The sequence below is a fragment of the Cyanistes caeruleus genome, chromosome 1 (genome assembly GCF_971803275.1).
Source record: "Cyanistes caeruleus chromosome 1, bCyaCae1.hap1.1, whole genome shotgun sequence".
NCBI lineage: Eukaryota > Metazoa > Chordata > Aves > Passeriformes > Paridae > Cyanistes > Cyanistes caeruleus.
In genome coordinates this window covers 48,996,834-49,020,658 of record NC_141701.1, presented here as the reverse complement: position 1 = coordinate 49,020,658, position 23,825 = coordinate 48,996,834, and the positions used below count along the sequence as shown (strand labels likewise).

At 38.3% G+C, this 23,825-nt stretch overlaps 2 protein-coding genes across 6 annotated transcripts in view; one reads left to right on the top strand and one right to left on the bottom strand.

The window, feature by feature from the left end:
• Positions 1-21,352, bottom strand: part of SMCHD1 (structural maintenance of chromosomes flexible hinge domain containing 1) — a 65,396-nt gene extending 44,044 nt beyond the window's left edge. The window contains exons 1-15 of one of the 4 annotated variants that reach the window (XM_086891090.1): positions 21,190-21,352; positions 20,693-20,881; positions 12,968-13,043; positions 12,360-12,521; positions 9,618-9,700; positions 9,379-9,509; positions 7,735-7,849; positions 7,469-7,588; positions 5,039-5,205; positions 2,841-2,934; positions 2,377-2,587; positions 1,426-1,543; positions 1,155-1,338; positions 442-639; positions 246-359 (exon numbers count right to left, since the gene is read on the bottom strand). In XM_086891090.1, coding sequence (XP_086747216.1) covers positions 246-359; positions 442-639; positions 1,155-1,338; positions 1,426-1,543; positions 2,377-2,587; positions 2,841-2,934; positions 5,039-5,205; positions 7,469-7,588; positions 7,735-7,849; positions 9,379-9,509; positions 9,618-9,700; positions 12,360-12,521; positions 12,968-13,043; positions 20,693-20,872 — 1,953 coding nt within the window. In that variant the 5' untranslated portion in view covers positions 20,873-20,881; positions 21,190-21,352. Of the gene's footprint in view, positions 1-245; positions 360-441; positions 640-1,154; positions 1,339-1,425; positions 1,544-2,376; positions 2,588-2,840; positions 2,935-5,038; positions 5,206-7,468; positions 7,589-7,734; positions 7,850-9,378; positions 9,510-9,617; positions 9,701-12,359; positions 12,522-12,967; positions 13,044-13,133; positions 13,253-19,923; positions 20,406-20,692; positions 20,882-21,189 lie in introns of those variants that run through there. The other 3 variants (XM_086891115.1, XM_086891109.1, XM_023919935.2) reach the window with 3 other exon arrangements.
• The window catches only part of METTL4 (methyltransferase 4, N6-adenosine), a 46,801-nt gene continuing 44,198 nt past the window's right edge, over positions 21,223-23,825 (top strand). Inside the window, exon 1 of one of the 2 annotated variants that reach the window (XM_086891188.1) lies at positions 21,223-21,482. The gene's annotated coding sequence lies outside the window, so the exon portion shown is untranslated. The remainder of the gene's footprint in view (positions 21,483-23,825) is intronic. The other variant, XM_086891196.1, reaches the window with a different exon arrangement.

Here is a 23,825-nt window from a genome sequence, read left to right as displayed (position 1 = left end):
CATACTAGTGATGCTAACTTTATTTCATATGCAAATTTTAATAAATCAGACTGTTCATAATGAATAATAATTTTAATATATTTACATTAAAATTAAAGTTGAGCATTTCTAGACTGCTGATTGTAAAAAATTATGTAATTTTCAACTGTTATTTAAAGAGAATTTAACTAAGTTGGACAAGAGATTATGTTTAAAGATTTAATATCCACACTAGCTGTGTGAATACTTTCCGTATTTGTTCTTACCAAAGCAATTTGAACCTCTCCCCCAGTGGCAAATATATCCCCATCGTGGTCCCCATACAAGTAAAATTTCTCAATGCTTCCATAGAATATTGGATGAGTCTTAATAGTTTTCACCTATAAGCAGAAGACACCAATAATACATTACTCCCGCATCAAATCCACAGTATCTGCCTTTTATAGGGTTCAACTAACTTACCAGCTGTCCAGTTTTGTAAGTTTTTCCATCCCACTCTATTGCAGCATACATTGTCCAAGGGCTCTGCATTCTTTTGGATGATATATCAGAACGTACAGTTATTCCTTTAAAGACTGTGAATTTTATCTGTTTGTCATATTTTTCATGACAGTCTTTGAGCCACAGAGCAAATTCTCTGTCAATTTTCATTCGCTGCTCCTATAATGAGATTACAAAATAAGGAAATACTAACGATGTATTATAAAATTTGAATCTGACCACATCAGAGGACTGAAAAATTTTAAGAGTACAAAGATACTTACAAAACAAATAAAAGAGCCAAAAGCAAAAAACACATGCACAAAAAAAAAAAAGAACAAAAGAACAAACAGAAGGAAAAGAAAAAGAGACAGAAAGAAAAAAAAGGATTCTTCAGCTTGAAAACATTAAAAATTCTAGGAAAGTTACACTTCAAGTGAAAAAAAAGTGCTTCCCCCAGCAGCCATATTCCTCTAGGAAGAGGGTCTTTCCACAAAAGCTTTCATCTAACAACTAAATAAAGTAGTTGGTTAAGAAAATAAAAAGAAAAATACTGAGTCTTAATTTTTCAAATTTAAAGATTCACTATTCACTAAACCAGAGAGACACGAACAAATAACCAGTGAGCAAAAGTTTCTGTATCACATGCATTGAACTTCACCAAGAAGAAACACTTAACAGAATGCAATAACTACCTGTCCATTGAAGATTCTCGTGAACAGGGTGTTCTTATCCTTTAGCTTCAGCTCCAGATCCATGAAAGTGAGTTTGTTTGTGCTGACCTGGAACTTATCATTGGTAAACAACGCACCAGAAATTCTGTTGTAGCATTCAATTGGTGCCAATCCTCTTTTCTTTGGAGGAGCACACCAGTCAAAACTTAAAAGAAGAAAGTCATTAAAAGCCTTTTTGAAAAAGAGAGGTTTACATTACAGAAAGAGACTGTACAAGCAGACTACCACTTACTCTTCCACAGTTGTATATGGTATTAATCTTCCATTCCAAAAACATTCAAAAATAGGCCTTTTTCCTCTGGCACCTTTTTCTACTATAAAACAGTCGTCATCATCATCATCATTTAATCCTTGATTAAAAAAAAGATAAGTATCCTTGAATATATTTCCTTTAAAAACTAATATAATATCAAGACCCATAGCAGTCTTAATGAAGAAGTATTGTTATTAAGCTCAGCACAGTAGCAATGCACATTATATCAAGCTCATTACATACAACATCAGTGTTTTTTTCCTGTTTTAGAATACCAAGCAGAAAAACTGAGAAAGGTAAAGAAAAATTCTAAACAGAAGTTAAATATTGCCAAATCTACAAAATTTGGTAATTTCAAATTTGTGTGTTACTTTTTCCATACTTTCAGCTGATGTTCTTCTAGTATAATAAAATCTTGTCCCAATTAATTTAAGATTTATTTTGTCAAAAAAAACCCAAAACAAACAAACCAGCATAAAGTATTTTAAAACCCCTATAATTTGAAAACTCACCACAATTTAATAAAACAGATTTTAAATTAAAGACTGCAGACTAAATGTTGTCCTTTGCAGTATTTCGATATTAGAATCTCTTGAATCTAACTGGTCATATTTTATTACTTTGTTGGAGCAAAGACACAATCAGGGAAGTGCAAAGTTTCAACTGGACTACATTCCATAAGAGTTTATAATTTGAAATCAGACAGTGTTATGCCAAAGATCAGATTTACAGGAATGAGTTACCACAACAGCCAATTTATTCACAGGATCTGCTAATCCAAAAGAATGAGAACTTTTCTGTCCTGACACAGCCTAAATAACGTAATAATTTGCACTTCAACTTAAAATTGTTCTAGTTATTTCATTAAAATATTTAGAGTAGTAGAACTGTCTACGATAGGACCATCAAGCAGCAAAACTTTTCACTTACTTGATGGAAAACATGGGTCATCAGGGTACGTTTCTTTATCATACAAGAAGGGATGGTAACGGATGATGCCTTCGACTATGCCTTCTTCTTCAACATGCGCCTTAAATTCAAAACTATCTGCTGCAGTATTTATATACAATGTCTGCATGTCATCTTTGATCTCCCTCAGATTGACAATCTTTGGTACTTTTCCCTTTTCAAACATTGAAATCTGGAAAAAGAGGAAAACAAGTTGAGTTTCCTTATATCAAAAGACTTACAGTAACAAGGACTTTGACAAGTGACTGTTAGCAAATAAATTAATTCCTACACTGCAATGCTAAATAGAGTTACTTCAAAAAATTAAACTACATACACATCTTGAATGCTGTATTTTAAAAAGCATGTTTACAGAGAAATGGGCACAATATGAAATAAAGTGCAATCAAAGAGGACTTTTGATTAACATGTGTAAAATCTCTTACCTGAATGTCGATGTTGTTGAAAGGGCTTATTTCTTTTGTTACGGTATTAGCTTCATTTCCTTTTGGTCCATGGATATAATAGTGATAGATATGTCTGAAACACATTTCAGAAAAAAAACAAACCAAAAAACCAGCAAGTTAAATTAAAAAAATTGTACATTATAATTTTAAAAAAATCTAAATAAGCCTGTGTTTTTATTAAAATACAATTGGTTTGTTGCACTGTTATAAATCAACTCCTTGACAACATACATCTGGTACTCTGTCATCCACAGTCACATTAGGACCAATTTTTGAGTAAAATAATTGAAAACAAAAAAATACAACTGTTACATGGCTACAGATCCTTAACATCAAAAGATAACAACTACCGTAAATTGTTCTGCACTCTGGAAATCAGAACGACCTAGGACCACAAATCTTTCCACACTTTGTCTCTGATACCAGTTTTACATCAATCATCTCATGGTAACAGAAACATGTAACAATCACTATCTTTACATTATTTACCAAAATATGAATATTGGTAGGAGTCATGGATGTGATCTGCACAATAGAAGCAACTTTTCCGTTGTAAACATTGCTTTCTAACTGGCATTTTTCCTCATTTAAGAAACTTCAAAAATCCACACGGTGAGATCAGTTAAATAATTTCACAGAGATATGCAATTTGAGAAAACTGAGGAACTTAACTCCATTTACTTCAACTTTTCAGCAAGCTAGTTAGATCTTCCAACTTCAAAGACTGAATTCCTTAAACCTCTGGGGGATGGTTTGTAGAAAAATGGGATTGTACTAGTCAAGGGGACTGAATGCATGACAGAAGTCAAACGCACGTTCAAATTTTTAACTGCTTTGCTTCTGACATCCATTGCACTAAATGTTCCCCAAAGAGAAATCTTGGTTTCCAGAAAAAAGCTCCTCATGATCTCACATTGCTCAGAACTTTACAGTATGTCCAAATTGCTCAGAATTTTGTCTGCATTTCTTCCAGACTTCAAAAGACAGTCTCCTGGCCTTAAGACGTTGTTATTTTAGACGTCCATCTCCACTCCAAACCATCCAAAATGATGAGGGCTGTGCTGCAGCACATTAAAGCGAAATGAAACTGATATCATGCACATGTGGTAAAATGCATGGCAGAGGGGAATGGGGAGGTGTTTGAGGGGAAAAGGGCCATTACAGCTGAAGGAGTGACACAGGACTCTGTAGCACTGGAAGGCTAAATGATTTATTTTACTGTAACAGTTACAGGGCATATATTTCAATAATTGCACCTGGTTAGATCTCAAGCAGCTCTTTCAGTTCAAGAGATAGCTGGAAAGAACTGACACACACTTAAATGTGAGTGTTCACTTGACAAGCACCTGGAAGCTAATGAGGGACCTAAGTTACTCTCTGCATACAAATTTAGTCTATATTTTCATAAGATAAAAAATGGTTTCAGCAACAAGGCTTTATGTGCAACACTGAATGATATTTCACATACTAAAATATTATTTAATTCTTATATTAATCCTTTCTAAAGTATATATATTATTATCAGATTACAGGTATCACAAAAATAAAATCATAGTTTGAAAACAAATTTCTATAGTTTGCCAGATTTCAAAATTGGTCTACGACTTCGTATTTCAGTTTACACGTACAGATGGATGATCCATCATTTTAACAGGTAAGGCCAAACTATTCACAGCTATCACAGGTACCTCCAGGCTCTGCAGGCCCACTGATGATGTTATTACAGTACATAGCAGACCATGTCATATATACTTCTTAAACTGGGATGAAGCAGCAGTACTTCCTTTTATGGTTGTTTAAAAAAGTCAACCAACCAAAAGATCCCCTATAACTATAAATACAAAGCTATATACCGAGGTTAGGAGCACAGCTAATAATTAAGTTATTAGTAATTAGATGAACAACTTACTACATTAGTAATACATCATTAAGTTGAGTAGGGTACTAAAAATTACAGTGGATAACTATGTATAAATCATCAAGTCACATCTCTGGTTGTGGGGGGAGCATTCAATTGTGTTAGTTCCTGTAAAATTGGTTAGAATAGGGAGACTAATTGTAGTATCAACAGCCTTAAGAGGAAGAAGGAAAATGTCAAAGTACAAAAAGGAATCAGTTCATAATTATCTTGGTTAGTAGCCCACTTTTAAATCAAATATTTTAAATCACCAACTTACGCCAGCTGCCTTGTCCAAAGGTGAAAGTAGTTTTTCAAGTACTGCATGTGATCTGGTTGTACACCTGTAATGACAACTGCTGTGAAACTCTCTTTATCCCTTTCTTCTAATATTAGATTATGAAGAAATCTTTCATCATCACTTGTGATGTGAGTAGAATCAGATGGCTACAAAAAGAGTAAAATAATAAGAGCAGGGATGTAAACTGAATTTCTGAATTCCCATCAACTTGAAAGGGATTAAAAGACATAACAGAAAAGTAATACAGAACACATGATGCTAAGTATCACAAAGGATTAAAGCTTAAAATAAAAGTTTCCAAATTAAAGTTAAAAAGCTGAGAACGTGACATCACTGATCCGGTTCATTTTCAACTCACTTTCATCACAGCACTTGAAGTGTGCAGTCTAGAAATGCATTTAATCAAGCTTAATGTAGCACTATGTGATATCCATGTTCTCATCCATCAAGTGGAAGCATTAAGTGTGCAAGACATTTTCCTCTTTAAGAAAACAAAGCCAAAAAAAGTTATTGGCTTTTAAAGAGATAGGCTGCTTTGTATAACAGAAACTCAAGCAGAAGAAACACACTTTTGCTGTAAAAGAAAAAAAGGTGAATTCTCAATTCCAGATGCAATATCAAGTAGTGATCTGACAAACCCAGAAGCTGCGCACTGATGACTGTACAGCATAGAAGAAATTTACAGAGTGAAAGAACCTCCAAAATTTCACTCCCACATTCTCTGGTTGCTTTCCCACTACAGATGACAAATTACCATGGCACCTTCCCCTAAATTCCTAGCATCTATTTCATCTCCAAAATTACTATTTACTTCTTTGAAATATTAAACAGTCCTGAGATACGACTGCAGTGGAGACAGGTGCCTATTATCCATCATGGAAAGATAACAGCAGAGATACCATTAATGCCACTTCTCTCCAGTGCTATGGCCTTGCTCTAGACTCTCTTTTGTTTCACATTAATTACATTTTGATTTCTTGGCAAAAGTAACTTTACCATTTGAATGGCTTAAATGTTCAATTATTCTTCTCATACTAGTAATCCATTTACAACTTCTACTTCTGCTACAGTATTCGCTTGCTGATGTATGTGCAGTGCAGACATTTTCAAGTCATTAACAAGATGAATTCACACATTTTATTTCACACCAATATAATGAACTGGCATAGGTATTTCAATGATTTGTAAAAATATCCTAAAGAGTTATTTCTCTATTATCTTCACACTTCACTTCTATTCCTTGAGTTTTTCACATCATTTCTTCCCTCTTGGATAGTTATAAGTTATCTTTTAACTCTAATACAACTTGCATTTTTAACTGTGTCAGTTTAATTTTGTATTGTTACCACAGTTTTTCAAACAGTTGATTGCACCACCTTCTTGAACTCTTTAGTAGTATCTATACATCTCTTTCAGCTACTTCCTCCAGCTTATGCCTGCTAGTTTGTCTTCTACTTTATATCATCCACCCTTTCTCTTTAATATCAAACGGAGGAAAAGCATTTGTACCCTTTACAATAAAGCTGGTTTTGTCTGCTTTTATTTTCAGTTTCTATTTTTATGAGTCTACCTTCTTAACAATATTGTACAGAGAATAAAAACAAAACTCTGGCAATTCATTTTCTGTTGCAACTCTCTGATCCAAGATTGACATGATAAAAACCTTATTTACCTCCTTGTTCCTTTCTCATCCATACAAAAAGCCAAGAACACTTATATAACCCACCAGATACAGGCTCAAAATCTGACTACCTTGTCATACACACCACCCATTTTTCTTCCCATCTGTACCCTTAGATACATCTTTGCCCGAAAATGTCCAAAGAACAGTTCTTTTCATTCTTCTTCCTTATCTTACAGCTTTTTTAACTTAGACTATTTTTCTTCATGAAAAGCATCAGGACTGTTGAGTTCAGTTTTCAGCTAAACAGTTCATTTATTTTACTAAATTAATGAATATCTGTAAAACCAATGGGTTTCATTGGTCTGGCTGGACCTTTCTCCCACACACAGATTAGTCTTACATATTTCTAAACAAGTACAATTTGGTTCCCTAATTTATTCCTTACTGCTTCAAGGAAAATTCATTTTTGTTTCATATGCAACAAAAAAATTTGCTATGCTTAGAAAAGTATTTTAAAATATTTTTCTTAACCTGACATGTAAAACTGTAAAGCATTTCTGTTATTTAACCTTAACTGAAAAGAAGAAAAGGCATGGCATAAAAATAAGGCATTATGATACAGTGTCTTCTAGTTCTTGGTTACTCCCTTTTACACTCCAGGGTGCAAATGATTCAAAAAGATGAATGTATCTCTAGGTAAGTATTACAAGAATATTACACAGTTAAATCATATTAACCTGGGAAAGGCTTTCAATTACAAATGCAAGAGTCTTAAGGCTATTTACCTTTCTGTTTTGAATGAATCCAGTATATATTGCTTCTTTGTTTTTCTCCTTCTTTTCAAAATCCTCTTTAGAAAGGACAAGTTCATGAACATCCTGAGATGTTGCAGGTTTGCTTATCATCTGATTTAATTAAAGAAACAGCATTTAAAATCAAAATAAGACTTAAAATTAACATCATAAAATGCTTTAATGCCGTGATTAAAAGTTAGTCATCTGATTGTGTCCAAAATGTTCCGAAATAAAATTAAAGTCTGATACTGACTTACTCTGGCAGACTGTCCCACGAAGAACACTGCTTGCTTGCCTCCAACTCCAAAATATGAGATATCACTATTTAAACTACGAGGCACTGGCAAAGGACGTACGTATCCTGAATGATCACTGAGAATAGAAGTGTCTTTAATAATTTTTTTCAACATAGAAGTAATTAAAAAACGCCAAAGATACTTCTGATCTAAAGCTTATATTAAGTTCTTCCTCCTGGCATTTTCTTTAACAATCCTTCACTTTATACCTTTTAAAACTGTAACATTAAAATATATGTGCCTGAAATTCTTGATGTACTCTTTTTAAAAGGATGATGATAGAGTAAGTATTTTCCTAAGTCATAAAACATTTCTGTCCCGTCTTGCAAACCACATCTTATTCAAATGAAAATGGCTTACAAAGGAAGCCTGATCTTTCTGACAGCATCCTTTCATAAAACTAAGTCAAAGCAGGAAATAATGCCAACCAACTACTAAATGCAGACTTGGAGAGCTGTCATATACTATCAGTAGTGAAATTCCATGTCTTTTAAGTCACCTTGAACAGTCTCATCTAGTTTAGGACAAACATTTATTTTTAAATCACAACAGTCCCAAATGAAAATAAGGCACAGATGGTATCCTGCTATAATTTACACCTATGCTCCCATTAAGTGGTAGTAAACCACAGCTGATACCTGCATTTTAGGAATACTATGCATTCCTGTTACTAAACTCACCTACAGCTAATTCAAAAAGTTTTTTTTACAAATGACCCAGAATCACTTTTTATGCACTTATCTCCAGATGTTTAAACTGGACTTTATTTAAACATTGACTTTCTATTTGGAGATGCTTTCAAAGCAAAAAAACTTCCCCCAGTCATATTATCACTTCCTACAGCCCCATTACACTACCTGTTCATATGACAAATTAGGTATGACTGAGACTGTAATCCTCATCTTCACATTTACAATTCTAGGCTTAAGTCACATTTAAAATGTGACTGAAGCTCAAAACTGTATGCAACTAATCCTGTGAATTTTATACACCAGGATTAAGCCTAGTTGTGCAGGTGGAACATCTCTTGAGGACAGATTCAAACCTATGAAGTTAATTCATATAAGTAGCAAAACCCACCATAAAACCTCCACTTTCTTCTTTAAATGCAAAGCATTTATTTTACGTAGCCTGCATCAAAAACTAGACATCTTCAGGTATAATTTGTTATACATTATACAGGATTAAGATTAAATAAAAGAAAACTTGAATTAAAACTGTATATCTGTTTATCTGTTATTCCAGTAGCTTAATATATATTGAATACATCATTTTATGCACTACTGAAAGGTTTTCAGGTAACAGATGAACACAGTACAAAAACCCTCTGTAGGACACAGCATGCCCCTAACTCTATGCAGGCAAGCAAAAGACAGTTTAGAAAAGGTCCCAAGAACAAAAAAAGTATGTCACAATAACAGAAGAGCAGTTTCATGTTATGAAGTTTCTCTATTTCCTACTTAGAAATAAGTATGGGTCTATTTATGTAATCATAAAATGACAGGATTTAGCTAAGTGTTGGTATAAAGCTATGTCTTAAAAGCATATTTTGTGGACCTTTGCAGACCTTACTAATTGTTGTGGAAATACTTATAACTTGCTAACCTTTCAAAGTCACCTTGTCTTGTAAACTTTGACAATCTATATACAGCCCAGTTGTTAAGCTGCTTAGAAGTCATTCCACTTCCATTATCAATCACAGCAACAGCTGGTTTTCCTTGGGAATCATCAAACAACTGTTTGGGGAAAGACAAACAAATAGCACAATTTAACAAGGAGCAACAGGAAAAGAAAAAGGATAATGCAAACTATATCTGAAAAAATTAAAAGTTTTTCTATCTTACCAATTTTATCTGTATACTCCGAATACCAGTATTTTGAGATGTAGCTGACAGAGAATTGTCAATCAATTCAGCAAGGGCAAACGCTAAAGAAATTGAAGAAAAACAGACACCCACTTATAGCAGTTTCTTTCAAGCACTTAGGATAACCCATTACCTAAACACAGGCAAGACCTAAGCCCTGTCAGAACAATCAAAATCACATAACACGTTGTTTAAAAAATAAAATAGCTTTTGTACATGTATTTTATTTGTTTATTTGATTTGTTTCATCCCTGAATGTCTCACATTTCTTAATGGTAAGAACACAATTATTGGAAAGAACAATGATAAATTAACTGTTTCCTCACCAAAAGGCAGATTTGTCCCTTTCATAACTAGGAATTAAGTTTTGTGATTCATAGGAGAGTCAAAAGTATGTAAAAAACACACTTTGACTTGTTAAAATATTGAGGGAAGAATGAATTAACTGAAGAAACTTTGAAATTTTATGAAACATTTAAAACTACAATGTTAATTGTTTATAAAAACAAATAAAACTGTAGAAATGGTTGAAGGATTTCAGCGAATGATAAACACAAGCAAAGTTCTCTCAGATCCATAGCAATACACAGCAGAAATAGTCAAGTAAACCATTTGCACAAATGTGTTGTTTCTAACCATTAATGTTTGGAGCCCTTATTAAAGCCTTATTAACGTAAAACTATTTAAGTTTCCTGGAAATTTGCATTTAATCTGAAAATTATATCAAGTTCAGATTAATTCAATCTGGCTGGCCAGCCTTAGTGAGTGAACAGACATTTCCATTCAGCCTCTCTAAAACGGAAACCTTATTTCATACCATTTGCAGCTCTTCAGAACGCTTCAGTGCGAGTTACACTGGCCACACACTTCAGATATGTGAAAGAAAACCCTTGAGTATTAGAGTAACACAGCAACACTGAAGCATTTGGCGTTTTCCCTCAAACTGTTATTGAAGTATAAAAACAATGCATTTTTTTGCAGCTTTCTTCATTGTAAAAAGTAGTTGAGCATTAGTTATGTGATCCATAAAACCCATATCAAAGAACAATGGTCTTTCATTAACGCTCGAAACTGGTTAGGCATTGCCCTTAGAGATGTTGTATATAGGAAGCAACAGCTGCATTACACTTACACAGGCTCAAAACTGCAATTTGCTGCCAGTGAAAACTTAGGCAAAAATTTGTTTAGTACTTCAGTCTTCTCTATCACCTGCCACTAGACCCCTGCACCTTGCATTTCATTTATTTAGAGTGCAACTTCTTTTGTCATCCTTTTCTAACGTATCTGTAGAAACCCTTATTATTCATCCTCACATCCCTTGCCAAATTTGCTCCAGCTGTGCTTTCAGTGTTCCTGATCTCATCTGTACATTCCCATGGAATATCCCTATATTATTCTCAGTATTCATGCCCCTGCTTCCACCATATAAACAATTTCCTCTTGTGTTTTAGTTTGACCAGAAGGTCTTTACTTAGCCATGCTAGTCTTTTGTTTTCCATGCCTGATTTCTTCCACACAGAAATCAATAGTTCTTGTGTTCTAAAGAGTCATTTAAATAATCGCAAGCACTCTTCTACTCCTTTATTCCCAAGGGTGGTTCCCGGTGTCTGATCCACCACACCCTTAAACAACTGAAAGGTCCTTTCCTACGGTTTAGAGCCCTTACAATACTTAACACTATGTCTATTTAATCGAATTACAACAGGGTGTGGTCACTACAGACCTGGCCCAGCTTGGCCTTTCCAGTCAGTTTCTCTGTGCTGAAGAGGAACCAGTCCACTAATGTCTGCTGGCAAGAACAAAGCACAAATCTCCACAGAACACTCTGTGTGGCTTTACACAGCAATTCCTATGCACAGGGATATATGTACCACTGACTCAACTACTACTGCACTTTGAGCACAGTACCACCAAACCAAAACCAAAAAAGTGCCTTTGCTGGGGCATAGAACAAATGATGTGCACAAAGAGGAAAGGGGAAAACCTGGTCCTTAAAAATACAGCTGCTATTTATAGACATTTTTGATATTGTTTTAAAACAACGGGAATGATACCATGCTTCAGTCTTGATTTTTTTTGGCATTTTTTTTCTGTGCAATTTTGAACCTGCTTTACCTAAGAGTACATAGTACTTAGAAGGTAATCACAGCCACAGACAGAATTTTCAGAGAAGCCATAAACAGAAAGTACTTTACTAAGTAAAACATGACAAAATGCTAGTTACTTATTTCATGGACCACTTAGATAAAAACTAATTAAAGCAGCATCTTTTTAAAGAAATACTTGCTCTTGTTGGCAAGTTAAGCCCTGTAGCACCCCAGTTGGGAGGGCACACAAAATTCTATAGTAACCCACACAAAAACCGTTCATTAAACTTAAACACAAAGTCCACAGTTTAGTACAGGAGATAAAAACCTGATAAGACAAATGCTGACCTGTCTGAATGACATGCACAAGATTATTCAGGCTGAAGTTATTTGAGTTCCAAAATACCCAAACTTCTTGAACAAGTATTTGAAATGTACCTCTATAAATCTGAATTCTTAGGTGGCTACTTTTAAAATTTTTTAAAAGAAAAATTTGTATGAAAGACGTAGTTAATTTTTCTTTTACAGTTAAGACCATTTTTTTTAGCAGCTATAATTATAAGTTGAATTGCTCATAACCACATTATATTCATATAAACATCATTTACACAAGATTACTTTTGCATGTACTTACGCAAAGGATTTTGGCCCTCGCTGGCGTAGTACTCGTACATACCACTTTTGACAAGTGTATCATAGTGGGGCAGAAAGTCGATTCGTTCCTTGGTTGCCAAAAGCAACATTTGATCAACTGACTGTAGCAGATATAAAGTAACTCCCTCATGAACAAGTGCACCTGCATTGAAGACGAAATACAAAGTACATTGAAGAACACTGCATCAGGCAACTTCTGCTCTCAAAACAACTATGGGTTTAGCCACAGGTAACCTCTGTATTTTCCTAAGCGTTGTCTGTTCAGCACATAACAACAACATTTCAATTAATATCTTTTCACATTTCCAAGCCTAATAATGCAAGTTTTCTCAGGTGACAGCTATGTACATATAATTTTTTCCTGTAATTTACAGAATTTGTGCTGAAAGATACTTAGTATAACTGTCATCATACTAACTCATCAAAAATGTGTTTGTGAAAGTAATTTTTAACCGTTTCCGGCAAACTATTACAGGATTTGTACTTTCAGTTAATAATTGCATGTCATAAAGCAAAAACAATTATCATGTGACCTTTATGATCAGAAAAAGAAATATCTGTAATTATTTTGTCATCTAAGATACTTACTGAAGTTATCTTCTGTAATTTCCTTCCTATTTGTTGTGGTGATAACAAAGGTTTCATCAGAGGGTATGCCAAATGCCTACAAAAATTGAAGATTATTTAGTTACAATAACTAAGTAGTCCAAAAACTATTCAGAAACATTAAAACAAAAAAATGCAGTCTATTTACTTTGTCACAAGACACTGATGAGTAATCACATAATCTCTCAGAACACAGCTGAATTTAGGATCAACTTGATTTCTCAATTTAGCCCAATCTGTCCATCCTAGGGTGGTTTGATTTTTTACCTGCATAAAATAAAAATATGCTCTAATGAGCAATAGGGATTTTAAGGAGGAAGAACTGCCTCACTGATAATCCCCTTGAGGACAGAGGAGCAAGACTGAACAGCTCTACTTCTGACTGTGAAACCACAACAGCAATAGCTATGATCTAGAGGGTGTCCCATATTTAACTACACTCTTGAGACACCAAACCAACCTAATATTTCTTAATGTTGGATATTAAAGTTTTTGCTCTTCAATTATACACCTAAAAAAATAGTAAAGATTTCTTTCAGAAAGAATGATCTTACTGATTGAAAGAATGATTTTTACTGTTAAAACACTTTAGTTTATTCTTCTGAATCTAAGCAATCTTTGCCACTTTGATGCCTTCTTTTGAATGTGTTTACTGTAGCTTTAGACAAAATAAATCCTGTTTTCTATATGCATTTCAATGCTTCTACTTTTACCCTCATTTTTGCACCTTGATGTCCAACACCAATTTCTTTCTCAAAATAATAAAATCAATATCTGTATCTTCTCCTGCCTTTCCAGGTCTTTGAAACTCAAGTAAAAGTCAACTTTGGTCTCATCAAATTCCATCAACACACTCAGTCTTGCATAACAATTCAGACAGGTGTTTTATGCACTTCTAGCCAGATTCCTCCCTGAAGGAAGCTCTAGCATTCTCCTGCAGCAGCTTGTCCTCAGGATTTCCCACATCCCTCTTTTCATCCTTATTACTCAGATTCATGAAAATATTTTTTAACACTACTAATGGTTTCATTAGGAGCCTATTTTCCATATTTCAATTACATTCTCCCTGTGACCACATTAAAGTTACAGTTATTATCCATCAGCAAAATTAGAAAAACTGTTGCATTTCTCATAGCACTTGGTGCAACTGAAAAAATGCAGATGACACAGAGACTGATATTCAGACTTAAGAACCTGGAGTGATACGTTTTTAACTTCTACATTCAGATCAATTTTACCCCTCACATTATACAAATTTCCACATAGCAAATCAGTGCAGGAAAAACTACAAAACTGCTCAAAGCAAGAAAAGTAAGCATTAAAATACATGGACTTTAGAAAGCTAACATCCTAACTGTGCCATTTGAGGTCAGTGGTTAATACAGAGTAACTGCAGAGTTTTACATTTGAAAGCACACGTAAGCATCCTTCCCTCCAGCTATAATTACAGCTTCCCTATTTTCTCAATCTCCCAAAGGCTCTTCTGTTCTCAAACCCTTATGAAGAGTGCAGTATTTACTTTAAGACAGCAAGAAGTTAGAATCAGCTAGTGCACATACAAGACAACAGCCTGCTACTGGAGCAGGGACAGCCTCATCCTTCTGGTCCTCTCCCCCATACCACACAGGGGAGCCTCAACTAAACCAACCCAAACAGCCTGGCAGGCTATGCTTTCATTTCCTGTGTGAACCCAGCACTTCTGTGTTGACTGGCAGCAGGTCCTTTCCACTTCACAAGCTACTAGGGAAGTGCACAGATCAAGTGTGGCAGTCTGAACTGCCGGTAACTGTTCTTTCTTGTCCATGCCATAGTTTAACAGGCTATATCCTCTGTAAACTTTGGGGATTACTCAGTTTGAATGCTGCACCTCTACTTCTTTTACTTCCTCCCTCCCTCTGTCCTACATTCTTGGTTATCCTAGTCCCTGTCTCTTCCCACTATGCCAGGTAGCAGCGATGGGGCTGCACAGCTGCGCCGGTATGTGGATGTGATTTCCAGAATGAGAAGCAGTTGGTCACTCCTAAATTAAAGTGAACCTACTAAGACAATTTATTTATACAGCTGGTGATTTTCATTCAGTTCTGACAATGTTTGGTCAAATGTTTAATTTCTCAGTAAGATTTGTGCATGTAAGAGATATCATGATACCTTTTGTTGGTAAGAAGTTCAGGTTTCACTGCCATGTCTTTTTCAGCCCAGCACCATGCCCTTTTCCAAATAACTACTGAAGATGCATACAACCCCATTTGTCAAGATTAATGAGATTCATGAGACAACCCAGAAGCACATTCATATGATAAATCTGAGTTATTCTATGATAATCTAGACACACAACCATGATGAAGCTTGTCATGTCATCAAAATCTCCAAGAGTACAACCAGTGTGCTCAGAAATGCCTCTGCACATTCACAGTGAAAGCATGTTTGGAGGTTATTGTGTTCGAACAACTAAGTGGAAAGCTTCTATCTTTTTGTATATGAAAGAAAAGATGTTGGGGAAAAAAAAGAGACAAGCTTCAAATAAATCCACAAGCTAGAAAAGGCAGACATGTGAAAAGGCAAGGATCCCTAAACTGTTGGTTACATATTACTGCTACATGCATATTCAAGAGTTAAAATGGTAAAAAGATGAACAGTTATGTGTATAGAGAATAGAAAAATGACACCTAAAGCCTGAAAAGTATAGATTATGTCAACAAACCAAATTTTTAATGTTCTAGGAAAACAACCACAGCTGTTGACTGAAAACCAAATTAATTGCTAAACCACACTTGGAAGCATGCAGGGCTTTGACACTGGAGAGCTGCAGGGGTGACGAGTTTGAGAAGAGACAATCAACTGAGATTGAGACAGCCACAGCCAGTTCCAGATAGCTCTCAAATCCATGGAAACACTCACTCCTCACCCAAATTTCCACTAGAAGGGCACATGGTGCTTCTGCTCAAACTTATAAGGAAGGAGATAGAAGAGACAGATGAAAACCAAGAGAGGAGATGCATCAGGAGACATTGTCAGGGACATCGAAAAACTGAAAGGACATTCTCCACATCAGAGAAGGTATGGTCCCAAAGGTGCTGAGTTCCATGGAGGACCCATGTCAGGGCACAGAATTTCCCCTCTCTGTCCTCCTACTCCCATGGAGCTGTGACCTATGGCAAATTCATCATAGCAGGTATAAAAACAGTAAGAGCAGGAGTATATAGCCCTGTACATGCCCTGACATCTCACACCACCTCTTGCCTATCCAAAGGAACTGGGATTTATTATGTGATGTGCATTGGGAGAACAAGGATCTATTAGACTAGGAATGGGGAAAGAATGGTGTATGACAGAAGCTGAGTTTGGAAAAGGGAAATTTTAGAAAAAGGAAAGGCATTTCTCTAAGTGATTTATTTCCCCCCACTCAATCATCAGAAGTTTGTGTTAACAGGCACTAAGTTAAATAAAGAAAAACAAAAAACCTGAGTTGAGCCTGTTTTGCACACAGCAGGGTATCAGTCCTTAAACCTGTGGAATGATACAGAAACAGAAAAGCTGTCTGTACAGACAAGAGAAATGCCTTCTTTATAAACTGGAGGATCAGTTAGAAACCGGAGCATTGTCTATGCTTCATGATAAATAAAGTTAGTATTATTATCAGCCCTCAATTTGCTGGTAGGTGTTTATGACATGAGATTAATATAATACTAAAGGAGTTTGAGACATGGTCACATGCCCAAGAAGCTTTTAGCAGAGCACTTTACAGGTATGACACATGAAAGTGTGAATGAACTGCGGTATCTTCAACCTTTAAATCTGAATCAAGAAACAAGGTTCAGTTTATGTACTAGCTTCAGTCATAGGTTTTCTTTATTACCTAAAAAAACCCCACAAACCTCAAAACAAAACACAACCCCTCAAATCACAGAAAACTCCGCAGATGGCCTTAGCAGTTTACACTCCTTCAGACAAGCCTCTGTTTCTTTTCTCTTTCACATATCAGCACAAAAGCTCAAAACTTTTACTGCTACTTGATCTGCACAGGCACAGCAAGACCAACCTGGCTACTGAGCTAACTATGCTTCAGTGACTACTGAGACACTCAGCATGAAGTCAACATAGATTTTGCCTCTGGATTTACTATCTGCCTTGGAAAAGGTGTTCAACGAGCAAGTATTTAACTTTGTGTGTGTACCACCACGGTTTGCAGTCACATGAATAGGCTTGAGGTGGTAAGTGAAGGAGAAATAACATACTGTACGGACAGTCCTTTCTGCTTCCTCTGGTCTGTCAGTCTATTACCATAAAATAAGAACTTCTGGTGGTGACTTAAAACTGAAGGAATGGAACACTTTTCAACATGATAAAGGTAGAACAGTGAAACCAAAATTACCAATATCTCTAGAAAAGATATTTAACTCCTTGGAATTCAAATCTTTCCAACACACAATATGCAACTTCTGTACCCTTAAAATTCTGTATCCTCCTACCATAACCAATCCAAGCAGACAATGCATGAGAATGATGAGAATAAATGGACTCAGAGCTTGGTGATGCAGCCAAAGGATAACAGAGATATAACATCCATGGAGCCATCTTCCATTGCCAAGAAGCATTTTTTCTAACTACTAGAACTGTATTGCCAATGCAAACCTCTAATGGGGAACCTGAACTGAATCAGTTAAAGAAATCTGATAATGCCATTTTCAATGCTATCCTTCATAGTTATTTACTTAGCTACCTAACATGGCAAAAAGCAATATAGCTTTCTCAGTATTTCAAATTGATCCAGCAGCTCCCTTGCAAAAACCTGTCCAGGAATCTGAAAATATGAAGCTAAGAGCCACATCCAAACACTGAGAAGCCTTAGACTTCTGTAATTTTGCATGTGAATAAATGAATATCCCATACTATTTACCGAATTACCATCTGAAAGATAGGCATTTATCAGTTAGCTATTCCACTTAATGAAGAATTATCCGTCCAAATAAAGAAAAACGTCTTACATCAACAAATGGACGAAGTCATAGTATGCATTTAAGGGAAACTATTTCCTTCTCAAATCACAGATTTTCAAGCCAAGAACTGTTTTTTCATCTCTGAATTAACTGTTTTTGTATCATCTCAGTCAATTATTCATACAGCCATGTAATATTAAGGTAATTAATAAAAGTAGCAAATACAAAAACTAAAATAAAAAAAGATTAAGTGGAGACCTTGCCGGAAGTAAATGAGAACAGCTGTATATGACTCATAAGAATGCTAATCAAATAAACTCTTCCAATCCACTGTTAGGACAATTCTCGACATGAAGACAACTTGCTGAGGATCTCTTAGTGAAGATCTAGGACTAAGCACTATAGCAGGGCAAGTATGATAACAGTCATCTCTAATCATAATCCCAATGAGCTTCCCTAATGTCTGAACACAAACTTAGATATAACATCTTTGGACACCAATAGAAAGAGGAATCCAAAAGTCTCTAGAAAAGTAGCTTTTTTTTAAAAAAAAAAGATAGAAATTATTTCTAAGCATTTCTTGGAGTTCAAGCAAAACTTTATCTATTACGGTAATACAGGAATACACAGGAGCCCAGATCTTCTGGTCAAATGGTTTTTAGAGACTATCTACAGACAAAAACTAGCAATAAACACTAACATTCTAAAATCTTTTCCAGCCATCCTTTATTGACAGCATCACCTCCATCTAAAGAACAAACAACAGAGGATAACATTTGCAGAACTTGAAGGTCCTTTTCCTCTATCATACTTAAAAGATATACTTCTTAATATTTACACTTCTAAATATTTACAAAAAGTAATCAATAGAAGTCATTAAGAAGTGAACTGAGAGTTTAACAGAAACACTTAGAACATTGCTATGTATCACAAGATCCAGTAATAGAATAGGTTTTTGAGGTTTCTTAAAGTTTTATCACAATTTTGATGGAAAAACAGAGAAAAAGAAGAGACAAACTGCATGACACAAGATCTCTACAGAAGTCACAAGCATATTTGTCCAGAACAATGCTTTAACTCAGACATCTTTTCAAGATTTGCAACTTTTAGCAAGCAGAAAGAAGCTTGGGACCCAAGAATTTCTACAAAGAGTATGCTATCATTACTAGACTTAGTCTGAGTCAAGACAGTCACTTCCACAAGACCATCATAAACCACCCTCTCTAAAATCACAATGACAAATACTCAGTGCAGCTATCAGCCAAAATTTTAACATTAGCTTCATGCTGGCTTCTCCTATCAAAATACTTTGTATGGCACCACTTGTTAAAGGAACAAGAATTTAGAAACCACTCTTCAAAACCAAAAAATATTTGGTCACATCTAACAATTGCACCTGGATAACTAATCCTAAAGACTATCTGACTGGGTTGCCAACACGTGAATATGACCAGGAACCTACAAGCCAGTCAGCTTTCCAAACCAACTGATACACCATACAGCTTTACGGAAGTACACAAAGGTATGCAAACTGCATCCTTCTTCCCACCAAAACATCAGTAACAATTTCTGTAAAGTCTGAATACAGTGACAGCTTTGGAAAAAACAGCATTACTGCATCTTACACAGATATTACAGTACTTCCAACAGCATCTTTAAAAATCAAGGATAAACTTGCTTTGCATACACATAGCATGTTTAAAATATACCTATTTTTAGTTTCTTGTTATACAGAATTGCTAAAATTGCTGAACAAACATAGGGCTTAAAATACAAAAATACAATTAGTGCAAGACGGACTGATTTAATCATTAACAGAAGTACCTCTATTGATCATTCATTAGAATGAAATTTTGGTGATACAACCTTGCAGAAGTTCCTAATATTCTTTCTCTGATTGCAAATAATTTGATTATATTTTATTTATTAGGCATTGTTAAGCAAATATTCACAAAAAAAAAAATTCACTTATTTTTTGTCTTGATTTGATATTACACTTACGCTTAGAGGTGATTTCCCTGCGCATTTCACATGGTAAAACGTGCAGGCAGCTAGCCTGCAGCAGATTTATGGCATTTATCACTCGCTCAGAAAACGAAACCATGACAGAAACGGGCGATGCCTACTGGTAGCGCCAGCCAACTACAGGAAACAGCCCGTACGCGGAAAACAATCTCCACCTCCCCGAGCTGTGAAGACGGAGTAAGTTTCGTTTCGCGTTACGACAAGGAAAAAAGAACCGAAAGGACAGGGCAAAGGCGCCGCCAGACACGGTATTTAAACGGCAGCCACGGCTGCGGACGGGAAACGGCGCTTACACCCTGGACAGCACAAACAGAGCCACAGAACCGTTTAGGGCAGAAGAGACCTCTGAGACCCCCGAGCCGGCGCTGTGACCGAACACCAACCACCGCGTCACCTACAGACACCCTCTGGAGCGAGGCACTGCGCCCGCCGCCGCCGCTCCCCGTGAGGGGGCGCTCGGGGGCGCCCGCTGCCTTCCCGCCCGCCGCCAGGGGCTGCTCCCGCTGCCGCCCGGCACTGGCCTCTCGGGCTGCGGGAGAAAGGCGACGCCAACGGGTCGGCCGCGGTCTTTCCTCCATGGCCGCCCACCTGTCCCGGCAACAAAGTTCGGAGGCAGGCGGCGGGGGCGGCGGGCCCCGGGCAGGCTGTGACATCCCCGCCCCGCCCCGCAGCCACCGCAGGGACGGACCCTCACTCATGGAGCAGCGCCACCACCGCGTCCGACGCCGCCCGCCCTGCCGCGTACCTGGCAGACGGCGCTGCGGAAAGCGCGGTAGCTGTCCTTGCTGTAGCTGAGCACTTTCTCGTTCGGGTCCGCCTGCTCCCGGCGCCGGTCGAAGACGAACACGGTGCGGTCCCCGTTGCCGCGGGGGGTCAGCAGCGCCGGCCTGCGAGGTGCGCGGCCGCCTCCCGCCGCCGCTGCCATGTTGGGGAGCTGAGGAGACAAGAAACCGTCCCACAGCGATGGCGGCAGCGACGGCTCCTGCTACCGGGCCCACCGGCGCCCCCGCCCGGCAAAATACGTCCCGGCCGGGGAAGAAGAAGGCGGAGCCAGCCCGGAAGCCGAGGAAGGAGGCGCCGTGGAGGCCCGGAAGAAGAGGGTGGGAGGGAGGGAAAGAAGGGGGGGGGCGGCGGCGGCGGCGGCGGGGACTCTGCTGCCGGCGATGCGGGCCGGTGTTGGGCGGCGCCGGGCAGACGCGTGAGGAGGGCCTAGAAGCTAAAACGCCGCTTAGCCGCCGCGACCTCGGAACGAGTTGTCGCCCTCCGGCTCGCGCCACTTCCGCCGGCGGGTGGGGCAGGAGCGGATCGGGGTCGAGAGCGGCATCGTCGCCGCAGGAGGCGCAGAGGCGGGCTGGGCCGTGGGAGCGCGTGCTGCGAGGCGCGAGCGGGACCGGCGGGCGCGTTCTCGCCACAGCCCGAGAGCGACCAGGGACGGACACCAGAGGTGTGAAGTGCCACTTCCTCTGCCTTAGAACGAAGCGGCCAGACCAGATCCCTACAGTGTTGTTTCACATAATCACAGAAACTCAGAAACGGTCAGGTTGGAAGTGTTATAAACGCATATCGTATTATTGGCTTTTCGCAAATATTATAATGAATGTTATATGTATAAGATTAGAAAATTTTGTTGTATTAATATAGTTTCCTTTATTTCTGTTATTGATGAAACTTAGAAATAGTGGTGTAATACATATGTTAGGCTATAACATGGTATTAAAACACAAACTACTTTTTTGTTTATATAACCCAGAGACTAAAAAAGAAAATAGTCAGAGACCCCACTGCATCCTAAGATTATCTTGTCCAGATGAAGACAAGCAGTTCTCCAAGCCCTCCAAAGGAAAATTTTATGGCACCCATTATCAAAGGACATAAAACCTAGTGATGTCTAGAAGAATGATATGTTGGGAAAGAGGGCAAGGAAAAACTAAACAGGAAGACCAAAAATCCTAGGAAGAATGTCTGAATACGTGTGAGAATTTATGGATATGTAGTAGGATTCTGTTTTTAAGGGACAACCCTTTGTTACTAAGGTGTGCTCTCTTGGCTTAATGCAGAGACACCCGGCCGTATCTGTATACTTTATTTTTATCTCCTGATTGTTTTTTTTATTAAACTTTTAAATTCTATAAAAAAAAAAAATGTGAACCTCACTTTTCACAGAAGGGACCACAGTGGGTCAACTGGTCAAATCTCTGCTCAAGCAGGATCATCCCAGAGCAAAGAATTGTGCCCAGATGGCTCTTGAGTGTCTCCGTTGGGGAAGACTCCACAACCTCTCTGGACAATTTGTTTCAGTGCACAGTTACCTGCACAGTAAAGTTCTTCCTCATGTTCAGGTGGAGCTTCCTGTGTATCACTTCCTGCCCATTGCTTCTGTCCTATTGCTTGGGACCACCCAGGAGAGCCTGACTGCATCCTCTTGGAACTCCCCTTTAGCTATGTGTGTACACTGGTGGGGTCATCTCTCAGTTGTCTCTTCTTGAGGCTGAACAGGCCCAAATATCCTGTCCTTGTAAGAGATGTGTTCCAATCCCTTAATTATCTTTTTTGCCATCCACTACATCCACTGCAGGAGCTCCATATCTTGTACTGAGGAGCCCAGAACTGGACACAGAAGGCCAATTGTGGCCTCATGAGTAGAGGGGCATCCTTGACCTGTTAGTGATGCTCTCTTCCTAATGTACCCCAGGATCCTATTGACCTTCTTAGCCACAAGAGCACTGATGGCTCTTGGACAGTTTGTTGTCCACCAGGACCACCAGGTCCTTCTCAGCAGGTGGACCCCCAGTTTGTCCTGGTGCAGGGGGGTGTTCTTCTTGTGCCAGAACCTGTGTATATCTTGGTTGAATTTCAGAGGGTTCTATCTCTCCACCCTGTTGAGTTCCTTGGGATATCAGCCCCTCCTCCCAGCTTTGTGTCATCAGTTAACTTGATGAGGAGGCCTCTGTCCCTTCATCCAAATCATTGATGGACAAGTTAAACAGTACAGGGCCCAGTATTGAGTTTTTAGGGACAGCACCAATGACAGGCCTCCAACTAGACCCTGTGCCACTGATCATGACCTTCTGAGATCTGTCAGTCACCCAGTTCTCAATCCACCCCACTGTCCACTCATCCAACCCTTGCAAAAGTATAGCTGCTTCTGTTTTAAGGAGTCTTGGTTTTGAGGAAAGGGTTGTGATGGCATGTAAGGGAGGTTTGCAAAACAGTAGAGGTGACAAATGAGTAACAAAAAAATCTTGTCACATGCCTTTTGAACCGTTCCAAGGACTGGGATTCCACCGCTTTCCTAAGGCAGCTTTTTCCAATGCTTAATCACCCCTTCAGTGAAGAAAGTCTTCCTGATGTCCCGCCTGAACCTCTCCTGGCACAGCTTAAGGCTATATCCTCTTGTCCTGACACTGGTTTCCTGGGAGAAGAGACTGGCCACCACATGGCTACAGCTTCCTTTCAGGTGGTTGTAGAGAGAGATAAGCCCCCCTCCCTGAGCCTCCTTTTCTCCAGGCTAAACACCCCCAGCATCCTCAGGTGTTCCTCATAAGACTTGTGTGCCACACCCTTCACCAGCTCCATTGCCCTTCTCTGGACATGCTCCAGCAGCTTAATGTCCTTCTAGAAGGGCCCAAAAGGAGCACAGGTGTGCGTCACCAGTGCCCCGTACAGGATAGACTGTCCTGCTGGCCACAGTACTGCTGATACAGGCCAGGATGCCATTGGCCTTCTTGGCCACTTGGGCACACCCTGGCTCATGTCCAGCTGTGTCCTCGGGTCCTTCTCCTCTGGGCAGCTTTCCAGTGACTCTTCCCCAACCCCATAGCACTGCATGGAATTGTTGTGATCCAAGGGCAGGATCCAGCACTTGGTCCTGTTGAGCC